This window comes from Artemia franciscana, chromosome 9 (genome assembly GCF_032884065.1).
Source record: "Artemia franciscana chromosome 9, ASM3288406v1, whole genome shotgun sequence".
NCBI classification, from domain to species: domain Eukaryota; kingdom Metazoa; phylum Arthropoda; class Branchiopoda; order Anostraca; family Artemiidae; genus Artemia; species Artemia franciscana.
The window spans coordinates 39,400,528-39,413,162 of record NC_088871.1 but is presented as its reverse complement, the minus strand read 5'-3'; the positions used below and the strand labels follow the sequence as shown (position 1 = coordinate 39,413,162).

Below are 12,635 nucleotides of genomic sequence, written 5' to 3'. Positions count from 1 at the left end.
ATTTTTTTACAGATAAAACTTCGAATAAAAACGCAAAAATAAGCGAATTTCACGTAGATATACAAGGAATTAACGACGAAGACGACACTACCTTTACATTATATAATAGGGTCCAACCTATACTATTATTATATTATTTGTATTATTATTAGTTTATTGATGGTTTTAGTTCTAGTTTTTCCATTATTAGAGTAAGTTTGGTTATATTTATATTATGCATTTGTATTGCTGAAGATGGCTGGCTTTTAGATATAAAGCCGATATATTTAGTTAAGTTTTCTACAGTTGATTTTTTTTTTAATTCAACTATAGTTTTTAATTTTTACGTACAAGATTTTTTTTTTGTAAAATTCTCGATTTTTTGGAGGGGAGTTCGTGGGTCCCAAAGGCTCTTTTTTTTCTGTGGACGTGCCTGTCCTGGATATTTCATTTTATTACCTGTTCTTCTGAAAAAGGTTAACTTATATGAAACACAGTTTTCAGTATAACTTATTTTACTGCAGTTTTTTAACTTTGTATTGTCCATTCCGGCCAAGCGTCTACGGCTAGACGAAAAGCAGGTCGTCCACGGTTGGGGTGTGAGGATGTCATAATGAAATATTTAAGGGAAATACGATCTTCCTGGGAGGGTGTAAAGACGTAGGCTTTGAATAAATTGGGATGGGGGCGGAGCGTCGCAGCTGTGTTAGTCTCATGGGGCTTGGTGCTGAGGTGAGATGTTTGTAGTAGTATTAGTAGTTTCTGCGACACACCAGTGTAAAAGAGTAAAATTCTTTTACTGATTTACTGCTGATGATGAACACTGTATATGTGTTCGAAATATCCAGTTAAATTTTATATCTGTTCACTGTCAATAAAAAGGTTTCATCCCTATTTTTGAACTCTTTACTTTCGTCATGGAAAGTCAGTGTGGTATTCTAAGAATTACAAACTTTGACCAGTGTTTACATATAGTAATTGTTATTGGGAAGTGTACAGACGTTTTCAGGGGGATTTTCTGGTTGGGGGGGAGGGGTTGAGAAGAGGTGGTTATTTTCGTGAACTTTCCATGGAGGAATTTGTCATGGGGGAAGAAAATTTCCATGAAGAGGGCGCAGAATTTTTTAGCATTATTTAAAAAAAATCAATGAAAAAATAAATATGAAAAAGTTTTTTTCAACTGAAAGTAAGGTGCAGTATTAAAACTTAAAACAAACCAAATTTATTATGCATATGAGGGGGTCACCTCCTCCTAATATCTCGCTCTTTACGCTAAAGTATTTTTAGTAATTTCAACTATTTGATCTACGGCCTTTGTGATTCAGGGGTCATTCTTAAGGAAACGGGACAAAATTTAAGCTTTAGTGTAAAGAGCGAGGTATTGACAAGGGGGCGAACCCCCCCTCATATACGTCACAAAAACATAGAAATATAGAAGTTCGTTATGTAAGCTAACCCGCAAGTTACGTAAGCTAATCCGTAAGTTACGTATATCTTTGACTAATAATAGCGTTCGTAAAAAATTAAAAGTCCTAGTTGCCTTTTTCAGTAACCAAAAAATTGGAGGGCAACTAGGCCTCTTTACCCGCTCCTTTTTTTCTCAAAATCATTCGATCGAAACTAATCAAAAAAATAAGTATGTAAATTTGTTTTAATTATTCATCTGCAGAGAGCCAAAATCAAAACATGCATTAATTCAAAAACGTTCAGAAATTAAATAAAAAAAACATTTTTTTTTAACTTAAAGTAAGGAGTGATACTAAAACTTAAAACGAACAGAAATTACTCCATATATGAAAGGGGCTGCTCCCTCCTCAACACCTCGCTCTTTTCATTTTTTTTAGTTTTTTACTGTTTTAAAAATTAGAGTTGAGAGAAAGGATCAAACTTTAGTGTAAAGAGTGGGGCGTTGAGGAGGAAACAGCCGCTTTCATATGCGGAGTAGTTTCTGTCCGTTTTAATTATGTTAAATATTTCTGAAGCAAATTTGACCAAATCTGTATCAAGCCTTACTCATAAGTTATAGATAATTGTCAAACACCTGTTGTTTTTATTACAAGATAGCCAATAAGCACAACAACATAAAGAATAACAAATAAACAAAATGCCACAATAAGATCAAAATAGCCATGAATCTCCTTTTCATTTATTCGTTTTTTTCTCTGTTAACTTAATCGACTGGACTTCTCAATCATGCTTATTTCATTATTATAAGTTACGAATATAATGCTACCCGTTCCTCTTATCAAGTAGGCTATATCCAACCAGTCAGACTATAATGTTTTTATTATTCCTTTTTTTTTTATTATATCTACCTCTGTCGTTTAGAAACCGAAACCTCGTTTTTGTTAACAAACTCCTCGACATTGGCTTAGGACTTGCGAAGCTTGCTGCCAAACTACCCCACGATACCTACAAGCATCTGCCCTTCCTCAACCCCCTTACTCGCTTTGTGTAATTTTATTGTTGTTGCTGTAGATTTTCCTTGTTTTAAGTGTTTGTTTATTTTCTTTATGTTACTCCGCTTTCTTTTTTTTAAGTGGGCTATAGATAAATTAATATTGTTGAGTTTTAATTTTTTCCTTTAGATTTCCGCCATTCTTCAGCCATACCCAGGGGAAAAATCTGAGCACAATCAAGATTCAGAAGGCTCTGAAAGTGCAAATTGCTTGGTCTGTGTGACTCGACGAATTCCTGCAAGTGAAAAACAGCCTGCCTTGAGCACAGGTGGTCCTCCTGTTGAACAATTCACTACTAAACTTGACGTCAACGGAAAGGTGCTAGCTATCGACACAAGTGGCGTTTCATCGACGTATTCGCAGTATTTGAATAAGGTAATTTTAAAACTTCTGATCAAAGACCTTCTGGGCTTTAAATGACTACTGTGAAACCAAAATCCAATCGATTATAAACTTACAGGGCAAACAAAACCCGAATAAACTCACAGGGTAGCTACAAAACTGAAAGAGTTGATATTCAATGAATGTAAATATCATAATTTTATCATGGTTTCTTCACCAGTAGTCACAATAGTATATATGGGATTTTTTTTTAGAGGTAGAGTAAGAACCCACAGCTTCCAGATATTTACCAAATATTCACCAGTAGGCACAATAGTATATACGGGAATTTCTTTAGAGGTAGAGGAAGAAAAAAAAAACCCATTGCACTTCCTGGCTGAAGGGCCAAGAGACGGAGATCAGCACCGCCGGTACGGACTGTAAAGTCTAATGCCGTATCCTTTACCTTTTTTTTTTTTTACCTTTTTAGAGGAAGAAGCCACATCTGCTAACAATAGACAGTATATAGACAAAATCCCGATATTTAGGGGGGGGGGGATTTTAATTTTGTACTTTATGGAACTTAGATTCTCATGAGCCTTGGGAGACACCTAGGTCGTCGACAAGGAATGTACAATCTTCTTGGCATCCCACTGCTGTCAATATATCAACCCGCGCGAGTTTTAAGGACGAGGTATCAACGGAAAGATTTGACTGTCATGTACGACGTAGGACCGACCTCTCCTCGATTGTGTGCGTTTATTCAGGCGTTCTCTCATTCCGAAAACCTGACGTAGGTATTGCCATCGACGTTTGTAGGTGGTATTCAATGTAAGTAGTTGGTGGATTATTTTTCAGATATTGACGTTTGAGACTGGAATTTATCTAATTCTCTTTAAATGAATAACTTTAATATACAATAATTTTAAGTCAGCGATCCAATGGCTATAATTACTGTAATTAATTCCTATGAAGTATTAATTCTGAAAATTCTGGTAAAGAGTGTAACAACTTCGATGAATAAATTAGCGATTAATAAAACTTAGCCTTAATCTGGGGTCTTTCAAAGATGGCGCTTGCGACATAATGATATATCCGCTTGAAGTGAAGGCTCTCAAATCAATTGAATTTGGCTTGAAGATCATCCCCTACTACTACTACTACTACTACTACTACTACTACTAGTGCTACTTTTTAATTACTACTTTTATTAATTCATTTTTGCAATAAGCTGCCTAGAGGTGACACAGCGACGCACTTTACTCCAAAGTTTGATTTTGTCCCAATTTTTAAGAAGGACACATGGTACACGGGGGCCGTTTAATTAGAATAGGAAATTTTTTGAAAGTGCTAAAAACTTTAGCTTGAAGGGCAAGGTATTGAGGAGGAGGGGAACCTCTTCATATACGGAACAATTTCTGTTCGTTATGAGTTTTAATGTTACTACATACTTTCAGCTGTAAAAACTTGTTTTTTATTATTTAATAATAGAAAAGTGTCACCTTTTCGGCTGAACTTTGACACAAGGATTGACTAAAAAAATCCTGATAATGGATGGAAGATTACACATTTATTTGAATATTGATTTCAGGGAATCTTTTTTTTTCGTGCCAATCTTTTCTCAGTTTTGAAGTTTCAGGATTTTCATTAGGTTTCGAAATTTAGTGAGGTCGAAGACACAAAAATCAGAATCAATAAGAGCACAGTAGGCCTAAATGGGGGTAAAAATAAGTTCTCTGACAGTGGTGTCACGACATTTTAAGGGAAAGAAGGAAAATCATTTGATTTTTTCAATTCTTTTAATGAAAATACCAAAAACAGGCATTTTCGAGTCAAAACAACTTCAAAAAGTTATTTTACAGAGTCCATGGTAGTTGACCTAAAGGGTGTATACGTCATTGTGCCCCCACCCTAGCTGACGCCACTGTGTTCTTGCGATTGTTTCTATATTGGAAAAAACAGCAACAATTAGAACAGAGTTCATATCCATAAAACCATGAAAATTTCATCAAAGGCCAAATAATTTCAACTCTGTCTTCGCCAACACATTTATGACAACCCAAACCACTTCGTTCTGTGCGAAAAGACCTCCTTAATTGCCCCGTCGAATTTTTAGGGAGGCAGTTGGAATTCAGAAACATATCCATGGTAGAATTGACCTTAATTGGGAAATTGGGAAAACCTGTTAAGCCCGATTTACGTGGCTCTTATTGGTTCGGAGTCTTCATATTCTCACGTCATTGTAATTTGAAAGCTAATGAACAATTTTGATGTTCAAAACCTAAAAAGAGGTTAGCCCTCAAAAGGCATCATAAGAAAAAAAAAATTCAAATGAAGTTCTATGTTTCATTGACAATTGGGTACATCATTCGGTCGCCACCTCTCGCACTTGAGAGGTGACTTCTCTTTCATTTTTGTCTTTCTATTTTTGTCGTGGACTTATTCTTTTTCCGCTGAAGTTGGCTAAGTGGAGGTATTGGCTAAAACATTGGAATTTTTCTATGTGCCTTCTGACTGAATTATGTAATATTTTATTTACCCTACATTCTCTCGTATTACTAAAGTTGCGCTCAGACAATTTAACTGGAAAATGTCTAGTACATGTTTAGTATAATTCAACTAGAAAATTCTCTACCATTCGAAGTGCTCATATAACTGAGCCATGCCCACCGTCATTACCACGGCATCTAGTATCCTAATCTTTGTTCTAAGACACCTTTCTAACCTTCCGAAATCCTCAACTGTCAGAAAGTTTCCTGTCCCTTGGCTTTTCTCCTTATAATGTAACCTTGGTAGGCGGATTGTCCAAATGTTCCGCATAAAACGGTACAGTTGTAACGCGTTGGCGACACTGTAGGCGAACCTGTCCACTCGCTCAACTTTTTCGTCTCTTAACGTTGCCTCTGCATCCTCATTTATGCCTAATTTAAGCGACCTTCCATTCTGAATATTAAATTTTAAGCCTGTTCTTACAGTATGAACTCTAAACCACCAAAAATGTATTCCTTTTGCTAACATAATTATCTAAAACACTCAAATCATCTGCGTAATCTAAGCATAGGAAAGTTTTACTTTTCTGCCCTGCCATAGCCTTCAATGTGTTCCCAAGGACAAGTCCATCAAAATAATCTGTATTTTATGTAATTTTATGTATTTACTGGATAAGACACGTCCTTGCTACTCACCTTGGTTTCTACCTAAACTGCAGCATTATTGTTCTTGTTCATATCCCCAATTACTGCTTATCTGGTGTACCCTACAAGGATGAGGCCTTCAATGAAGTCTTTCTAGTATTTAAGTTAAATGCTGGCTTGTTGACGTCAGCAATAAGAAGGTGTAGTAATTAAGACACTTCTTAATTACATGTAGATAAATCTTAGAGATAGCATCTCTTAATCTAATAAGTATCATTATGCTAAGCTTCCTACCGAAATCAAGCTCTGTGCCTCTGTAATTACTGCGTTCTTTGTTTTCATCTTACTTGTAGGGTTTTATTTCACCTCCATATAATGCGGTTTCATCAAAGTACTAACTACGTTAAAATAAAAATGTTTTTGCCGTCTGGATCCGTTTTACCTATATTCATGATTGGAAACCATGATCTTCTAAGGTTTTTTTTTTTTGTTTATTTCAAGATCATGAAGTTTTTAGGCCAGTATTACATTTTCGTCGGTGTTGCCATGACAGACTGTGGAAATTAGTAAGCAACGCTAATTTGTCAAATTTGACAATGCTTTTCGTCCATAAAAATTCAAACATCAACAATTTTTTACAATTCCAGTGACAACTACACCTTTATAGGTGACCTACACGTGAAAACAACTACATCACTCTAGATACAAACATATCTTGACTGTATATGGAGTTTGTTTCGTTAAGAATTTAAGTCCCAATTTTTACATATTTGTTAAGACATAGTTCAATAAGTTTTCACGTAGCCAGCTCGGAAAACCAGATTTCATTTCACTGTCCTAGATACTCCAAAAATTACTATGAAAATCCTCTTTATCAAAGCCCTATTCACGATAAGATTTTGTTAATATGGAGATTTAGCTAGAGCTAGTTTGAGTCAGTCAGATTTTTCAGACTTTTTTTATTGATTAAAATTTCTACGAAAAATTCTGATTGGCTTGAATTCGCGCTAATAAATCTTGGTGTTACGAAATCCCATTGTGAATGGTACATAACTTGTCGACACAGTAATGCCCCTTCCAGATTCCCATTAATTTTAGCTATAGCCTTTAATTTATACATTCTTAATTAATACTTCAATACCCTCTCTAAGTCCCTTATTTCCCACTTGTTTCGTCAAATCTCTCCTCTAATACAACACTCTTTATTATTATTTTTCTATATCTATATTTTTGTACCCACATTTTACATTTGCGCAATGTGTAGAGGGGTGCAAAAAATTGGTAGACACGAGGAAACACTTTTAGAGGAACATTTTATTTGTAGTAAGTGGATAAAAATAACGAGAAAAGGGCTTTTGGGGGAAATCAAAACCTGGGGTAATTTCTGAGGTTAAGTTTGAACCATAGAAGCCCGTTTTTTAGGTCTGTGGCACTTCTGCATTTATGTGTTAGATATTAGGTGATGTCACATGCCGGTTGACGCTTTGGTTGTCATGTTACGGCCTTGTCTGGCTTTTCTATAAACAAACTTTTACTATTACTCATATTTTTCAATCAAGCTTAAAGGTTTTTCACTAATATTTCTAACAACTTTTTAACTTTCCTCTCTAAAATATACTCTGCTACTTCCCAGACTAGTTTGTTCAAATCATCCATCCATCTTCTACACTAACAAATTCTAAACCCACTAATTCTAAATCTAGTTCTTTTTTGGAATGATTCTCCCAAATTCTCCTTCTCATCTACCTACATCAAAACTACCTAATAAGTAGTTACCCTTACTAAATTTCAGCTTTCAATTAACTCCGAATACCACTAGATTACTTGTTAACATAAAAAAGCACACCCAATGAAAATGGAAGTTTGTTGCATTTTTGGCAATTTAACATGGGAAAGGGCGAATTAAAAACTAACATGATCAACACTGTGCAGCATCTGGCAACTTTATTACAAAACTAGGAATTTCAAAGAAGACAGGGTAACTGACAGGGTATCTGTAATCTGAAAAGAATCAAAGCTGAAATGTCTGTAAGCAATAAATGATCTGTGTTTTTTTGTGCTCAAGAATTATCAGTCTGCACAAAGTAGGCTTAAATTAGCCTAAGAAAATGTTAGTAGCTTTCATGTATTAGTTTACTTTAAACTGGCAGGTCTGCTGGTGACAAAAATGCTGCTTTCTTTAGCCTCCTCTGCAGGGGTGTAATTTACTATGGGGCATGGGGGGACAGCTGCTCCTCAGGCCCCAGTTTGCCCCCCAGCTAAAATTTAGTGTCTTTAAAAACCTCGCCAAAACTAAGATCGACTTGTATAATTCAAGCATCCATTGAATCAGATCAGTTTTCTTTAGTGTATCTTTGCCTTTGGTGCCTATATGGATCATTTCTCATTTTTCACTCGGTCGTTTTCACTTTATTTGGGAAAACTGGCTCCAACTTTTCACCACCTCAGGATTTTGACGAAATTACCCCCTTCCTCCTCTGCATTTTAAGGTTCTTGAAAAACAATTATGCTATTGCTTAATATAGGCTGATTACGCTTCCTACATTTCAGCTTTAAATTAACTCTACACAGATGGTAATCTTTACTTTTAACGTTAACAACGGCACTTCCATATGCCCTAGTGTCTTGTATCGATCCTACCAGTCTTCAACTTATAGTAACAGATTAAGTTGTCGGTCTTACCATCATGTGGGTACCATATTAACTTATTGGCCACTTACGACCAAAGTGGTTATTGGTTACAGCTATATTATTGCCCTTACAAAGTTATATTAGTCTATTTCCATTGCGATATTTCTTATGATCAGCATATTCTTGAATACCATCTGTCCATATTTCTAGAAACCTGGACGTGGAAATCCATAAATTGAAATGCTTCATTTCTACCTGGTATTTTATCTATTTGTTCCTTAAATTGTATGTAAAATTAGCCCAAGTCACTACTTTATTCTTCGAATGATTTGACAGGGGGCCAACACAACTTAGACTTAGGACTTCCCATGCTGGTCGGCGCATAAGGTGGCAACGATGCCTCTCCACGATGACCTCTCCAGTGTCTTCGGCCAAAGATCATCAAGGGATATTCTTAGAGAGCTTGCGTATTCTTCTAGGCATCGTCCAACTGTAGCGTTCTGTCGTCTGTGCCGTCAAACTCCTGGAGGTGTTCAACACCAAACATTATGAGGCAGGCGATTGCTTCCAATTCGAAACAAGTGTCGCCACTATCACCACCGACTGCTTATGGCTTCATCAATAACGAGGTTGTTTAGTCTTCTCTCTAATGGATTAGTTGGTAATTTTGTCTGTCGAGTTGATTCCGAGGATACGTCGAAGGCAATTATTCTCAAAACTTTGGACTCTTTTCTCTAGCTGTTTTGTCAGCGCCCAGCTTTCAGAACTGTACATTAGTACTGAGAGGACATTACTACTGAAGAGCCTCAATTTCAGCTTCAAAGAGTAAGTTACACTTCTCCAAACTGTTTTATCAGCAGCTTCCCAAGCTTAACAAGACTTGGAAGCTTCTTTATTTATCGTGAGTCCTACTCCCTGCCCATATACCGGTCTAAGGGTCAATGCACTAAAGACAAAGTTCTTGAAATTTTGTTCCTCGGCAAGCAAGCAGCAAAGCAGTGGTCCTACATATGTGATGGTTGAACAAAAGAAAATTTTTCCTGGAAGGTCCATGAGGTACCTGGAAACAATACGGTCATAATATCAGAAGCTGGCGTTTACTAGTAGTCGAGAAAATTACCAACAGTATTCGCTCAAGTTACGGAAAGCTCATCTCTCTAAAATTTAGCTTTGACAGGAAGATTCTTGTGTGTTTATGCGGCGGTTGCTCTCCCTCACCTGCTTTATGCATTGCCGCTATGGGACTGGCTCAGTCAAACTTACAGACTAAAACTCCGGTCTGTATACTGCAAACACCTCAAGTTTCTGCTTTGATACCCGCTCCACGAGAGAAATACATTCGTCCTAAAATCTCAGAATATGGTAGAACCCAATTGTCGTTACGTCGTCTACTGAAATAAGTGCAGAAAAATAGGCATTTGAAACATACTTTGAGTTTTTGCATCTACATCTGATCTATGAGTGCGAATGAAGAAGTTACTACTTAATTTTGTTCTCTGGTGCTGAGTGTTCTTGTTTTTCCTTTTCTTCTTTTGTATTACTCCGCTTTTCTCTTTTTTTCTATGAACGGACAAAAATAAAATCATTATTATTATTAATTCTTGCCTGAATAAATAAATTTTACATAACTTATTTTCATGATTCCTACCTGAGGCTGATGATTTTCCGAAACTACTAACAAGTCCAGCTCAAAATTTCCAAATTCGGCAGTCAAAATATCGATAGAGTAGTTTTCTGCGTCGTGACGTTCCATTTCGTAATTTTCATATTGTTTAAATTATTGTAAGGGTTATGGTCTCAAGAAAAGCAATTAGCTCCATTAATGCAGGAAAAGTACCACTAACTCCTTCTCTAGTATACACAAATCATTTGAGCCGGCTTGACATTGAGCAGCCAGAAGTCTCCGTGACTTCCTTGACATGAGCTGAAAGGAGGCTTGTACCGGTGTAGGCGACTCTGGTAACTACATTGTTTTCAGCAATTGGCGATTCGGCGGTGCACTTCTACCAGCCAGAGGAGAAGTCCTGCACAAGTATACCCAAGCTTATAACCCTTGACTCATTTGTATGTCTCATGCTTGAAAATATAATACTACGATGTGGTGGCAACTCGTCATAAAATAGAATGACAACAAGTATGTGAAATAATTTAAAAAAGCCCTCCAAATCATACAATCCATGGCGAACCATCTTATAAATTACCCATTCTCTTTGGTATTAGTAAGCAATAGTCAGACATAAACTAAAGTTGATGCACGATTTCAAACGGATTTATATATCTTAATTTACCTTGTTTAGCGGATGCATCAAGAAAAACAATATTATTTATCAATCTTTACTTTTTATCTATAGGTTTGACTATGGTGGGACTCTAGACCAGATATTTTAGATTTTTTTTTAAGGAAGTCACAAAGGAAAAGCTATTTTTCAAAATTGAGAGGTTAGTTGTCTACCGCCGATGAACATCCCTGGTGCTGAGGCTACTAGGTTGCTGATAATAAATGTCACGAGGTTTTACAAACTATAAAATAGAAATAAACCCAAAATTCAAATTCTCATGTCTGCAAGAAGACGCACAAGAGAATAAAGAGTCCCAAGATGTAGGCTACCATCATATATACAAAAATGAAAATTTCACTAATAATTACTTACTCTCTGCTTTGGAAGGTTTATCAATGAAAAAAGATTTGCTCATAAAACATTAATCAGGCGCATTTGAAGGAAAAGTTCAAGCTTGAGCAAAATCTTGAGAGGGGAGGGGGTCAATGTGAAAAGGGCACCAGTAATAAAAATTTTGTGTCCACCTCCCCCCCTGGATACGCCAGTGCCTAAACATGTTGTTGTTCTTGAGATTTCTGTGAATTTCTCTCCTAGATCTACTATTTTCTGTATGATTGCCCGTTTTATAAAGCTTGTGTGGGAATTTATATTTATAAAATTAGATTTTCTAATGGATTTTGAATTGATTCGTCTCATTAATATTTAGTCTCAATTAATAGTTTGGCAATAACTTCGGGAACCCCTCCTTTGCTTGGGTTTAAAAAAAAAGTAATCAAAATTTTAACACAGGAGCGCCTCAAGTAATTCTGTAATCCTTATTATTTCATTTTTGTTTGATTATTTAACATAGCTTCCAGTATTAAGTTCTTTACAGTTGATATTTTATGAAAATTTCCCGTTTTAGACGATTAAAGATAGAAAATTACACTAAAATTTAGCTTTGATTGGCAATGGACGAGTCATGCTCGCTTCCCCAACCTATTCCATTCTCCCCCTTCTTAAAAAACAAACCTTATTCATCTGACACAACAATTTATTGAAATTAAAAAATAAAAATTCTTTTATGTCGTTTTTTATGCTCTTCGTATGTAATAGAGCCTTGAGGAAACTCTTCAAGTTATAACCGGAGAACTCCTTATACCGGGAAATCTCTTTGGTGTTTGAAGAGCTTTAGATGCACTTATTGTTTTTTTTTTTTTTTTTTTTTTTTTACATAATAATGTTTGCCTGCTTTATCGTTATTCTTTTCCTTTTAAAAGATTGAACAGTGCATTTTCGAAAGCTTTTTCAAACCAAGACTCTCTAAATCCGGTAAGGAAGACGTTGTATATATTGATTTTTTTGTAAATTATTAAAAGAAGATGTTTTACAACAAACAGCTCTTCACGAAAAAGTAACGAACCGTATCACGGCTACCCCAGTAGGGCCAACCTTGTAAAGAGCAAGCTACGGGCCAAGGGAACCAGTGTATCACCCGAAAAACTCCCCCTCCCCTAAAAAAAATCCCAGGAAAATTCCCCCACGCACAAAATTGAAGAGCGACAGAGAAAGTACAAAATAGGTACATCACAATGCCGATCAGAAGTCCCAAGGAATAGCAAAAGGACCAGCTATCAAAAACAGTTTTAGGACTGGGGCTAGTTGGTCTCCAATCACTTTTGACATACAAAAAAGGACTACAACCGTCAATATCCGATCGAATGCACATCCTCCAAGTTTCTACGACCATGAGGGGGAGGCTGGGGATGAGGAAGTGGCAGCCCCCTTCTATACGGAATAAATTCTGCTTATTTCGGGGCTTAATGTTACTCTTTACTTTCATAATAACAGCG

General features: G+C 36.2%; 1 protein-coding gene across 2 annotated transcripts in view; it reads left to right on the top strand.

Annotated features, from left to right (window-relative positions):
* The window catches only part of LOC136031395 (nuclear receptor coactivator 2-like), a 203,323-nt gene that overhangs the window by 127,733 nt on the left and 62,955 nt on the right, over positions 1 to 12,635 (top strand). For both annotated transcript variants that reach the window (XM_065710934.1, XM_065710935.1), the window contains exon 8: positions 2,568 to 2,813. In XM_065710934.1, the coding sequence (XP_065567006.1) occupies positions 2,568 to 2,813 (246 nt within the window). The remainder of the gene's footprint in view (positions 1 to 2,567; positions 2,814 to 12,635) is intronic.